The sequence below is a fragment of the Boleophthalmus pectinirostris genome, unplaced genomic scaffold (assembly GCF_026225935.1).
Source record: "Boleophthalmus pectinirostris isolate CB_2022bp ecotype Guang Dong unplaced genomic scaffold, ASM2622593v1 HiC_scaffold_2702, whole genome shotgun sequence".
Taxonomy (NCBI): domain Eukaryota; kingdom Metazoa; phylum Chordata; class Actinopteri; order Gobiiformes; family Gobiidae; genus Boleophthalmus; species Boleophthalmus pectinirostris.
Window position 1 is genome coordinate 1 of NW_026571261.1, and position 12,973 is coordinate 12,973.

The 12,973-nt window shown below is 37.1% G+C and overlaps 2 protein-coding genes across 3 annotated transcripts; both read right to left on the minus strand.

Annotated features, from left to right (window-relative positions):
• Positions 1-6: 6 nt before the first annotated feature.
• On the minus strand, positions 7-6,285 carry LOC110172002 (ubiquitin carboxyl-terminal hydrolase 47-like). Of its 2 annotated transcripts, XR_008633023.1 has the most exons (17): positions 6,142-6,285; positions 5,958-6,057; positions 5,761-5,873; positions 5,586-5,656; positions 5,182-5,304; positions 3,348-3,443; positions 2,952-3,083; positions 2,762-2,881; positions 2,599-2,630; positions 2,275-2,315; positions 2,051-2,193; positions 1,036-1,114; positions 856-955; positions 661-764; positions 492-562; positions 299-421; positions 7-30 (listed from the first exon to the last, which is right to left on the minus strand). XR_008633023.1 is itself a non-coding variant. In XM_020937807.2 (11 exons), exons 1-11 carry the CDS (start codon positions 6,158-6,160, stop codon positions 2,075-2,077), a joined length of 966 nt encoding a protein of 321 aa, XP_020793466.2. In that variant the 5' UTR covers positions 6,161-6,285; the 3' UTR covers positions 1,256-2,074. The 2 variants fall into 2 exon arrangements, 1 of the variants encoding a protein (XP_020793466.2); XM_020937807.2 differs by lacking the exons at positions 7-30; positions 299-421; positions 492-562; ... (1 more) ...; positions 856-955; positions 1,036-1,114 and having other exon boundaries at positions 1,256-2,193.
• A 1,709-nt stretch (positions 6,286-7,994) lies between these two features.
• On the minus strand, positions 7,995-12,723 carry LOC110158787 (ubl carboxyl-terminal hydrolase 18-like; the record flags this gene model as incomplete). Its single annotated transcript, XM_055159759.1, has 9 exons — positions 7,995-8,656; positions 9,561-9,601; positions 9,691-9,728; positions 9,800-9,928; positions 10,838-10,975; positions 11,210-11,305; positions 11,883-12,005; positions 12,447-12,517; positions 12,596-12,723. Coding segments are annotated over 9 exons (1,426 nt in total), but the record flags the coding sequence as incomplete, so codon positions are not given.
• Positions 12,724-12,973: the final 250 nt, after the last annotated feature.

Genomic DNA, 12,973 nt, shown 5'->3' on the forward strand with positions numbered 1-12,973 from the left:
CGATTTCAGCCCTGGAATTAACCATCTCTACTGAACAAAAGATAAAAGGTAGCTGTTAGCTTCAAAACTACCACTATATAACATCACAAAGTGAAACAGAGCATTATGAGCTTTGGGGAAGTAAACAGCCTAATAATCCAGGGCTACTCAAACATCTGTGAATGAAACAAAACAACTAGTCTATGGGTATGTTTTGAAGAGGTAGCAGCATTATAACATGGCTTAAAGCTCACACTAGAATCTGTATTGTGCAATTAGGTGTCTGCCTGAATAAGATTGGCTTTATAACTGGACTTACCACACTGTATTCATTGTTGTCATTCACCAGAGGAAGAGGGAGGCTCCAGAATCCTGCAGCAGTCTCAGTTTTATCTTTACACTCCCGACATATATTACTGTTTATCAATTTTCCATGGAAGATCTGTGAACAAAGAAAGGTACTAATAAAAAATAACTCAGTAAGTAAAATTAAAACCTCATACTATTAGTACCTGGGAAGCCTCTGGACTGGTCAGACGTAAAATCTTCTCAAAGTGCTCTGCTGCATCACGCTGCTCATGCACTAGTGAGAGATAAACCTTTACTATAATAGCCAACCTTTAATACATATTTGATTAAATTAATGTATTTATATGTGGCTGTAATGTACAGATATTGTACCATTTCTGATCTTGAGTTTATTTGTAATTGTGTATGTATAAGCATCATCTTTTTCCAAGTTTTCAAAGAGTTCCTTCAGCTCTCTGTCAATGCGCTCGTTGCTCCTGATGGGATTAACATACATTATTACATCAATTATAAATGCACGTTGATTTCTGAAAAAAGTCTACAGCCCACTTTAAATTAGCTACAAACTTTTTGATACTTGCTCTAAAGTCTTCGGTCATGAACAGTACTTGCAGGACACTGTTTAGGTAACACGTTGCTCCCTGGTTCATTAACCCATGGTATCTGACTGCAAACGTTCAGACATCGTTAAAGATGCACTCCATTTCGCCAGAGACGCGACATTTTGTTTAATAAAAATTATCTTACCTGGTTTTCTCAAAGCCATGACTATGTTCGTCCATGTTCTAGGAGCTGTACTGCATAGTTTCTCTTTCATTTGACACATCTGCGTGTGGTGTGTTCAAGGTGCACCGGAAAAACAGGAGCGTTAAAACGTTTTATTAAAAAAAAAAAGTTAATATTCAAAATGGGGATAGTTAATATTAATGCTAACTTGTTTAATAATATAAACACAATGTGTAAGATACACGTTTTATGTATTTATTTATTTTTATAAAACATACAACAGTAGATCATTTGTTTTACTGGAACGTTGGGTCTATAGTGTAATTACAGTCTAGATGATATTCATTCAACAAATGATGAAAGTGATGAAGTGCAAATTTAATTAACCTCAAGTTCAAACACAATATACACCACTTTTTTATGCACAGTAAGTATTGTGCAAATAAGAAAATAACTTGACAAAAGTCAAGTAGTAAACAATAACAAATATCGTATACATGTGATTAGTATCAAAAGGTAGAACTCAGTGAGCTCTAATTTTCAGTGAAGACCCAGAGAAAAAATACTGAAAGATGAAGGTAAGGTAAATAAATTATATTAAACTTGAGTCATCCAAAATCTAGACCTTGTACTTTAACAAAATTGTTATAGGGTTTTTATCCCACAGACTTCAAACTGAAGCAGTGTCATCAGGCCATATCTGGGGTCAAAAGTTTTTAAAAGAATTGACGGGAAGTCTCAAGATGTGGTCATAACGAGTTCTTAATGAAGTGGCCATTTTCTAAGAATAAAACTTAACTTCTGAAAATATTGTTAGATTCACACAAATAAAGTCATAATGAGACAGAAAAAAAAAAAGTTTGTCATTGCTCTTCCACAGGTGCAAAGGTTGCAAGGGCCTTTATCACTATTTGTAGTTTTAATTTCTTATTATATTTCTCTGTATTTCTTTTCCTAAATGTTATTTGAATAATTTGGTCCTCCTAATTTGGTCACTTTCATTTTCAAGCCTGTTTCTGTCTCAGTGAAATCTTGCCTTCTTTCTATTGGATTTCCGGGGTTACTGGTGTAGTGATGTAGCCCCGACTGCTGTTTCTTCATTTTTCAGTTCATTAGCTGGAACTTGCTCCTTCTCAGTTGTTTTGTTGATACCATCTGAGATATTGTCTTGCAGAGTTTCTGGGGTGGGGTGTTTAAAAATAAACATGTTACAAAACATTTTTTTTTTTAAATGTCTTTGTTTCATGGATATTTCCTGACCTTTTTGTTTTTGGTAAAACAGTAGATAAGCTCTTCGGGACCTATATGGATAAAATAATAACGGGTTAGTTGTGAATTAGTGGTTCTTGTGAGATAGATAGATAGATAGACAGACAGACAGACAGACAGACAGATAGATAGACAGATAGATAGATAAATAGATGTGACACTTCTTAAAAAAACACATACAGTTACAAAATGTGAAACTATTGAATTTCTGCAATAGTCCAATAGTCCAACTGCAATAGTAGGGGAGTAGCAGGGAGCTTTTTTTTCATCAAAGCCTCTAAGCTACCACTGTAAGTTATATTTGATGATTCATACCTTTCCAGTGTTGGTGAAACAGAATGTGGAGCCTACATAAGGAACAAAAATGTTTTTAAACAAACCAGTTTACATAAATAGCAGTTCAAATGACTGATTTAATTACATTAGATTAGATAGATAGATACATGGATAGATAGATAGATTAGATATCTAGACTTACCATAGAATCATTAAAAATATACCATTCATCATCGTTCTGTGATCTAATAATGGAAACATAATGTCCACGTCTCAGTTCTCCAGAATGTTCTACAATGGCATACAGGTTATAAAGGTGTTCCTGTCAAAATAACACAGACAGTAACTGCATTGCGCTTTTGCATTAAAAACAATTATTATTTCTACTTTACCCCCGACATCTGCAGAGTTTGGGGCACATTGACAGGCTGGTTGATTTTGACATAGACCATGGAACTGTAGTCAAACTCAAAGCGCTTTAACAACAGTACCAAGACCTCTGGATGATCTTTCACCTCACAACCCTGTAACAAACACAGGCAAAATACATATCACATGTCAGAATAAGTCTTCTTGCCATTATTAGTGAACAAAATTCAACTTGCTTCAGTGTTATGGTGCAACATAAAACAAAGAAAATTACTGGTAAATATAGGCTATAATAAAATAAAAATAAGGGCATGTGTGCATCAAAAACAAGGTAAAATATACCTTTAACTGTGTATATACAAAATAAACAGTATGGGCAGAACAACAGCATAAAACTCACACATGTGACTGTTACTCACCAGAACAGCATCACATTTTTTATCACAGTTCTCACAGTACATCTGATCATCTCCAGTGATCACCGAAGGATGGAAGAAGTCCTCAATGCCCTTTTCCTGAGAAGTACCAGTCATTAAAAAAACAACAACAACAGTACTAACATATCTAAAAGCAAGTTAAGTGTCTGTCTGAAAAAGATTAGCTTAGCTCAGTGCTTCTCAATTATTTTCTGTCATGCCCCCCCTAGGACGAATAAAACACCTCGCGCCCCCCCCCGCGTGACTATAGATAGTATCATTTGTCTATAAAATTGTTATATAAGTACACCTGTGCGTAACACTGCCACCTTATATGACGCCAACAATGCTCGCTGGTTTACTGAAGTAGCAGTCACAAAGCGGGATGATTGTCGGCAATATTCGGCACGTTTTCGCTGAAAAAACTCAAGCGGCTTATCAGAGTGATTGGGGTGTAATGTATTTAAGTGACGCCTTAATTTATTGGGCTTCATGCTGTCCGCTGCCAACATTTTTAGACACAGTAAGCACACCGGTCTTTCCTCGTCTCCCACCGTAGTCACAGTGAAGCAAGCGCTACATACGCTTCGTCATATTTCCTCGTCTTAGCTTTCGGGAGATTTTCGTTTGTCTCTTTATCTCCGTTCTCTCCACCTGTCTTCTCATCCCTGTTAAATTTTTTTCATGTGTCACTTGAGGGTCTGCTATTCTTCGTGTCTACACTTCATACTCAAACTCTGTGCTGTGTGCAAAGCGCGCATGCTCAGTGCAAACAAAACTCCTACACCACCGAGCGAATGCTCCCTGCGCACACTCTGGCAATGAGAGCGCTCTGCCCCCTAATGTAGTGGAAGTGCAATTGCACTTTATTCTAAAGGCCCGTTCAGACCAAAGCGTCAAAGCGTCCACTTTCTATGTAAAGTCTATGTGGACGCGCGACTAGAGCGTCCTGCGTTTTTGCGGCGCGTTTTCGGCGTCAGCGCGGCGCGAATCTGGCGTCAGCGCAGCGCGTCTTCAGCGTTTTGGCGTCAGCGGCCAAGACGCGCGTCCAAGGCGTCAGCGTCAAGAAGTTGAAAATGCTGAACTTTTCGCGTCAGACGCGCCGCGTTAACCAATCAGGGACGAGTATCCAGTGACGCAGCGACGTTATTATCAGGAAGAAAGACCCGAGAACCAGAACGAGAACCACAAACATGAGCGGAGAATAAATATATACGCCACAATCACCGAGCCGATCGCGAGGACTACACCGAGGACCGGACCAGGACCAAACCAGGACTAGACCGGGACTAACAAGGACTAGACCGAGACAGACCGAGATAAACAAGGACTAGACCGGGACTAGACCTTGATAGATATTAGACCAGGACTAGACCGTGGACCAGGATAGACCGGGACTAGATTAAACCACGACTAGACCGGGATTAGACCAGGACGAGACCGGGACTGATCCAGTGTCATTAGCGGAGTAGAAATATATATACGCCCCAGTCGTCGACCCGATCTCCTACGTTGATGTTGTATGTCATAAAAACACTCTCTCAGTCTGGTCTGACATTGTTTCGGGAAAAGAGCGGGACCGGGCTCTTGTTTCCAGGGCAACGGACGCGCGTCAAGTATTTTTGTCCTGTTCGTCCACGGCGTCAAAGACGCGCGTCGGGGGCGTCTAAACTCAAATGCAAAGGCTCCAAATAGAGGCGTCAAGGCGTTTTTTGACGCTTTGGTGTGAACGGCCCTTAAGACAGTAAAAAAAATCTAAATAAAAAAAATAAAAAAGCATGTTCCCGAGGTCAAACGCGCCCCACTATTTTAGAAGCACTGGCTTAGCTGGACTTACCACACTATATTCATTGTTATCATTCACCAGAGGAAGAGGGAGGCTCCAGAATCCTGCTGCAGTCTCAGTTTTAGCATTACATTCTTGACATGTATTTCTGTTTATCGACTCTCCATGGAAGATCTGTGAATAAAGAAAAAAAGCAAATTATTAACTAAAAAATACCAAAAAAAAACCAACAACAAAAAAACCAAAAACAACAACAACAAAAAAAAACCCAAAACAAAACAGCAAATCGATCTAGTTTTCACCTAATTTCGAATACAACAATTAACTTGAGAGCGTTGTAATTATGTAGTTAATTTTCTGCACCAAATCTTCAGTCCAGCACTGGCTTTTGCAGGGAAAGTCTGAAGCAAAACTCTCTCAAAATGAAACCCTCATACTATTAGTACTATTAGTACCTGGGAGGCTTCTGGACTGGTCAGACGTAAAATCTTCTCAAAGTGCTCTGCTGCATCACGCTGCTCATGCACTAGTAGTGAGAGATAGACATTTATTACAATAGCCTAATATAGCCCTTTTTTATATTTAATTAAATTAATGTATTTATGTGCCTGTAATGTGCAGGTATTGTACCATTTCTGATCTTGAGTTTATTTGTAATGTTGTACGTAGACGCATCATATTTTTCCAAGTCTTCAAACAGTTCCTTCAGCTCTCTGTCAATGCGCTCGTTCCCTGCGTTGCTCCTGATGGGATTAACATACATTATTACATCAGTTTTCCTCAAGATTTCTGAAAAGTCTACAGCCCACTTTAAATTAGCTACAAACTTTTTGATGCTTTCTCTGAAGTCTTCTGTCATGAACAGCACCTGCAGGACACTGTTCAGGTAATCCGTAGCTCCCTGGTTCACTAACCCATGGTATCTGACTGCAAACGTTCAGACATACATTTCAGATATCCTCCACTTCACCACAGATGCGAACTTTTGTTTAATAATAATAACAATCTTACCTGGTTTACTCAAATCCATGACTATGTTTGTCCGACCATTCAGTAATAATTATGTCGTCCTGTGACAGTCACAGGACAACATACTTTCTATTTCATTTAAGACATTTGCGTGTGGTGCGCTCAAGGTGCACAGGAAAAACAGTACGACATTTGGATAGGCTAAATAAGGGGTAGAACAACTGAGCACTTCATACTTTAAACATACGAGTTTGTGTCTGGAAAAATATATTGTATTTTGTAAAATCTACAATATAAAAATAAATCTACACATTACCAATCACAAACTACATTTTGAGCATTTGATCAAAGATTGTCTATTTATGCTGAAGAAAAATGGAAAATATTGGAGTTGCAAATACATTCTTACTGCTTTGGCAATATGTGATGTGTTCTTGAAAATTATACATTTATACATCACTCTGGATTTAGTTTACTGTAGGCAGTATGTCTCTATATTTATACATTTTGTTAGCTACTCTCTGAGGCACCTCCCCTCATGTATGAAATCCTTTGTTGATAGATTTTAGGTGCTCACAAACTGTAGTTTTTTCCCATTATGTTTGAATTTCTATACTGAAAGTGACAAGAGTTAGGGTCAAAGTCCTTTACCACGTGAGAACACACCTGTAGTATTGGGGGGGAAAAACTAACAAAAACAAGTTTCAGTGATCATGTGTGTTTTGTAAAAATGAGAGTGTTACATGTTTTGAGAGAGAGCCTGAGAATTGAGGGAACTGATGAAATTGTTCCAGATGATTTGAACACCTGTGCCTCACTTCAGATACAGGTTTGAATCAAATGATCAAACTAAACCAAGATTTAAAAAATGTGCTAAATGTAATAACATAACCATGATGTATACATGTGTTATTTCTGTTTATTTATTTTAACCGTACATACAATAGTACATCATTTGTTTTACTATTACAGTCAGTCGTAGTGAAATTAGTTTAGAATACAATTCAAAACCATAAACTTTAAAACACAATGGATAATCTAAAAGTGCAAATTTAATTAACCTTACGTGCAAACACAATATACACAATTGTTCTTATATTTTTAACAAACAAAAACAACAAAAACAATACAACAGTATTCTAGTATAGTGTAGAATGAGAAAATAACTCACTCAAACCAGGAACATAATTATAAACTATTCCTTATATCTAATAGTGTGCCTGCCTAGTCATTTGGTGTGTTTTCTTCTTACATGATAAAAAACAAATATAACGACGCAAACCACGCCACCTCGGCAAACGACACCTCGGCAAACACTTCTTCTTCTTCCTGCTTTGGCGATAATTTGTTTCAAGCTCCTCTTCTGATTTTTTGGGCGGATTGCTCAATGATAAATGTTTCATCTGTTCAGCTAAATACTGTCACAGGTTACTTCTGCCTCAGGGTTTGCATTGTTGTGACATAGTTTATTTACATCTTTCATTTTACCCATATCATCATCACATGTACCTTTTGGTTTTTGCGAATGACCTGACTTCATATTTTGTCTTGACTGACGTGTCTCCAATCTTGCTAAGCATTGCTGAGGGTTAGTTTGCTGAGATACTTCTTGTGATGATCTCTCTGAATGGTTTTGGAAGGTGTCATTCTGTCCATCTCTTCTTGAGTTTTTCTTTAGTCCATCATTTCTCATTTCATTTTTCTGCCTGTGTGTTGCATGAAAACTACGTGTTGACTTTTGATCAGGTTCATTTCTGACTAAAAGACCTTTCCCTTCTTCTTCTCGAAATTCCCAGATCATTCGGATTAGCCACATTTATATCCTCAAGTGATCGTTTTTGAAGCACAACTTTTAGTGCGTCTAAGTCTTGTTTGCAGGATCCTTTTCTTATCTTTTAACATCTTGCCTGAAAATTTGACCGATTTTGTTTGTTGTTTGTGTTGATAGATTTGTTGTAGACATCTGAGGAATTTTCAGTTTGTTTTGTCTGCTCCCTCCATTGCTTCTCATTTTGACTTAGAGCATAACTATTATTGTGATTAACTTGTCTAGTCTGTCTGTCTTTATCTTTATAACTCATACCATCTTGATGTCTATAGTATGCTGACGTTATGTCGTGCTGACTGACATGTTGTTTGTCCCTTCCGACTTTCTGTAGGCTTTGCTCATTTGAGAAATATTCTTGTTTCATCTTAGCCATTCCATGTTCTTCTCCTTCATTATGTTTATTATGCATTTTGGGCTTCTCATTGACATCCCTGCAGTCTCTATAGAATGTTTCTAGATTTGGTTCTCTATGTTTTGATTGTTTTCCTTGATCAAAGGTTTGACCCGTTTCAGTATCTCCATTTGTTCTGATTCTCATTGATTCATTTTGTTCATCATATCTAGGTCCACCCATATTTCTTTTTGATCCTGGGGTGACTGGTTGGTTCTTTGTGACAAATTTAATATCAGCAGCTTTTTCCTCTGAGGAGCTGTGATGATCTTCCGTCTGACTGAGCAGTGTTGTTGTTGGTAAAATGTTTGGTGTGTCATGTCTGTCCACATTTGTGTCTGTGTAAAAAAAAAAAAAGGTAGTAAAAACATTTATAAAACTAAAGCAATGAAATTAGTGTGGGGTGAGCTTAGTAGACAACAAAAGATAGTTTATATGCCATATGATGCATGACTCAGTGAAGTGTCTTGCCAAAGGATGCAATAGTAGGCGCTAAATATGAGCAAATATAGTGGTTTGAGTGAGTGATGTTAAGGGGGTATTAACTGCTAACACATACCATATTTAGATCACCATGTTACCTTTTGTTGTTTTGAAAATGCTATATTTGTTGAAAACAATGTATTAACATATTTTATAAATTTAACTTTTGTTTTTAACACTGAGTCCCTCCTCCTTTGCTCTCCACACTAAGATATTCCCCCTCAGAGCACTATCACTATCACTATCACTGTCGCATTACAATCGGCATGCATTTTGGTAATACTGTACATTGCACCAGTTGTAGTGTATTGTTTTGTATCACACTTATATTTATGAAAAATTGTCCTATGGGAGCATGGGTGAGGTAGGCTTGTGGACTGAGTTTTGGACAGGATCATATTGCTAACCATGAGGAAGGTTTGAAGAGGGCCCGGGAAACTTATTCAAACATCCATGGATGACATATAAAACCTCTTCAGGCATGTTTTTAATGAATGAATAACATTTTAACATGGCAAAGAGCTCTAAAAAAGTTGATCTTGCATAATACCCCCTCGTAAGTGTCCTGTATATTATGGAAATATTAGCCAAAGATGTTCATTTTGTCTTCTTATGTACTTAAAGTAAAGTGTTAACAAGGTAAATACACTTTACTGTACTGTCTTTAAAAATAACCCAAGAAGTTATGCAAATAATAGCATTCAACCACTATTCCAAAGGCTGCTAAGGTGACTTTTAGGTTAGGTATTTTACACATACCGTCCTGTTTCTGGTAAAACAGAAGATAAACACTTTCGGACCTTGGGAGAAGAAACATGAGTGATTATACATTAAAAAAAGTGAGCTGACATTATAGCAAAAAAAAAAAGAAAAAAGTAATGTAACGTACGTCTGTGTGGGATCCAATTGAAAATGGTTATAGCTTAACTGTTGAAAGAAAGATTTTTAGAGATCAGTTTTGTTTTAATCAGAACAAAATCCTGATGACTTAAGCTTACCACTTGAATGCTCAAGTCATCAAAAATGTACCATTGGCCGTCATCCTGTGACTTGATTGTTGCAGTGTAATGTCCTTGTCGCAGACTTCCAAAATGGTCTACATAGGCATAGAGTTTGTATATTTCATTCTAAAAAAACAAAAACAAAAAAAAACAAAACACTTTCTTATAATAACATTTAAGTGCAATCTCAATGTGAAAGGTCCTATATTACACAAAACTGACTCTTGTGAAGTTTAAGCCATATTTTGCTGTTACCTCCTCAAAAACATATCTGGAGTTTTGTTTTGTTTCATTCACACAGTAATCTTTTATTATTAGTCTCTTTACAGCTCAAAATGCTCTGTTCCACCTTGTGATGGGATGAAATGGTAGTTTTCAAGTTAACAGCAAGAGACTGGAAATTTTAAGGCTGAAATTTTCCAAATGATTATAGTGAAGGTGGTATTTAAAACACAGTAGAGCACTTCCTGTATTACTACATGACATCACAAGGTGGAACAGAGGTTTGTGTGTTAAAACATGTGTGAATGAAAAAAAAACCCCACACAACTCCTGGTATGTTTGTGATGAGGAAACAACATTATAACAGAGATCAGAAAATAGTTAATACAGGCCCTTTAAATGTACAGTACCATATTTTCCACACCATAGGACACGCTCTTAAGCCTCCAACCCCATCAAAAAATGACTGCACGCCCCGCAATCCAGAGCACCCTATACACAAATCCACTCGGGTGTCCCAGCACGACTTCAGTAAACTACAAAGCTGCACCACCCGCATCGCACGCAAACATGCACAGAGCAGACAGCGACCGTGCAGCAACAAACACCCGCAGCCACACTCATGACTCCGTGCGGACGAGGAATGGAACGGAGGAATGAACTGAAAAAGCGAGTGCAATGTGCCACTTCTAGCCACAACTGAACAACATTTGTGAAAAAAGTTCAGAAATAGACCATTCTATGACAGTGCACCTTATAATTCAGAGTGCCCAGTAGTGCAGAAAATACGGTACTTTAATTGCTCTACTTCACCTGTTTAATTTGCAGTGTGTCCGGAATCTTTACTGGGCAGTTGATTTTTACTTTTTCCCAAACATTACCAACACATTTCAGTTCGAATCGCTTTAACAGGAGCACTAAGACTTCTGGAGAATGTTTCACCTCGCAATCCTAAGAAAAATGCAAGTCAGAAATATGTTAAAAACTAATGCTGTCATGATACTAAAATTTTAAACTTGACTTTGATACTAAGTATTAGACTAGACTAGAATAGACTGTTTTTAGTATCGATACTTGCTCAAATGAGTGTCTAGTTTTAATACTTGTTTTAATATCAATTAATATCTGATTTTTAATACTTCTGACAACCATACTGAAATCCAAAGCTTTTTCATTTGCACTCACCAGAACAGCGTCACATTTTTTATCACACTTTTCACAGTACATCTGGTCATCTCCACTGATCTCTGAAGGACGGAAGAAGTCCTCAATGCCCTTCTCCTAAACACACAAAAAACAGGCCACAAGTATCTGAGAATGAAAAGTCTCTTCTAAACTCTAAATGCATTGAAAATAAAGATGGATGTTAATCCCCTTAAAGAGCCTGTCAGGGAGTTGAAATGTGTATTTATTTTTGCAACAGAATGTCAGGAACAGTATGTCACCAGAGGTGGATGGTACCATTACATTTACTTGAAAGATTGAAAGAAAATTGTACTTTTCGGAATACTTTTCAAGCAGCATACATTAATCTACCCGAGTAATATATTTATGGAAGTAACGAGAGAAAATGTTTTGGTTGTTCTTCCCACAGTATGTCTACAAGTGAAAAAAACTTTATTAAATTATTTTAATAGCGGTTCCTACACATTCCTTTAGATATAATTTTCTTTTTTTATCACACTTTGTGTTTATTCTTTGAAAGTACCAGGTTTCGTGTGTTTTTGTATGCAACAGAGTTGCACCATCGACCGATTCATTGACTTAACGACTAAAGGCCTACAGCCCTAATACATTTAAATGTATAGTAAAAAAAACACACACACACACACACTGAAAACAGGGCAAAGAGACTCACCACACTGTATTCATTGTTATCGTTCACTAGAGGAAGAGGAAGGCTCCAGAATCCTGCTTTACTCTTAGTTATAGTTTTGCACTGCTTACATTTATTCCGGTTGGTCAGCTGTCCATGGAAGATCTGTGGACAAAGACAAAATCAAATAATTTAATCAATATACTCCTTGGCAATTTAATAACACAGAAAACAGTTGATGAAGTCTGTACTTAGGGTTGACAAAAGTATTGAAAATCAGATACTTATCGATACAAAAACTAGAATTGAAACTTACTAGATACTCATTTGAGCAGGTATTGATACTGAAAACATTCACAGGACAGAAATGAACTTTTCCTGAATAGCCTCAAAATTGATCTTGGGCTGTATCAAAAGAAGTAGGTTATACCACATAGACTATATATGACTGAGGGACTACACACATATAAGGGCAAATATGAAAGAAAGCACTATTATTTAATGCTGAAAATGACATTCTATGGTCTAAATAAAGAGTGTTTTTGTTATTATCTTTGTATCACAATGGGTATTGAGTTGGAAATGTTAGTATTGTGACAACACTACCTGGGACGCCTCTGGACTGATATTACGTAAGATCTTCTCATAGTGCTCTGCGGCATCACGGTGCTCAAAAACTAAGAAAAAAAACACAGTTTTTTCACAGTTAAAACAGTTGATACAACTGTTAAATTCACATTGTGTGCATGTTTTACCGTTGTTGATCTTCAGCTTCTTTGTGATACTGTGTGTACCAGCCTGATGTTTTTCCAAAGTGCTGAACAGATCACTCAGTTCAATTTCAACATTTCTCTTCTCTGTATCATTCTTGATATGGCTATGGCTAGATAAAATTGTAATAATATTGTTAGTGAAGTTTAAAAGGGCATATTTTACTCTATATTCTGATCTATGTCATGATGTTATTACCTCATCAAACACATACTTGGAGTTGTGTTTTGTTTCATTCACACATGTTTAACAGACAGGTCCTGCATATTTAGGAGTTCTTCTCTCAAACAGAAAACACTCCATTCCACCTTGTGATATAATGTGGTAATCCAGGAAGTGCTCCACTGAGTTTTTAAACTCAA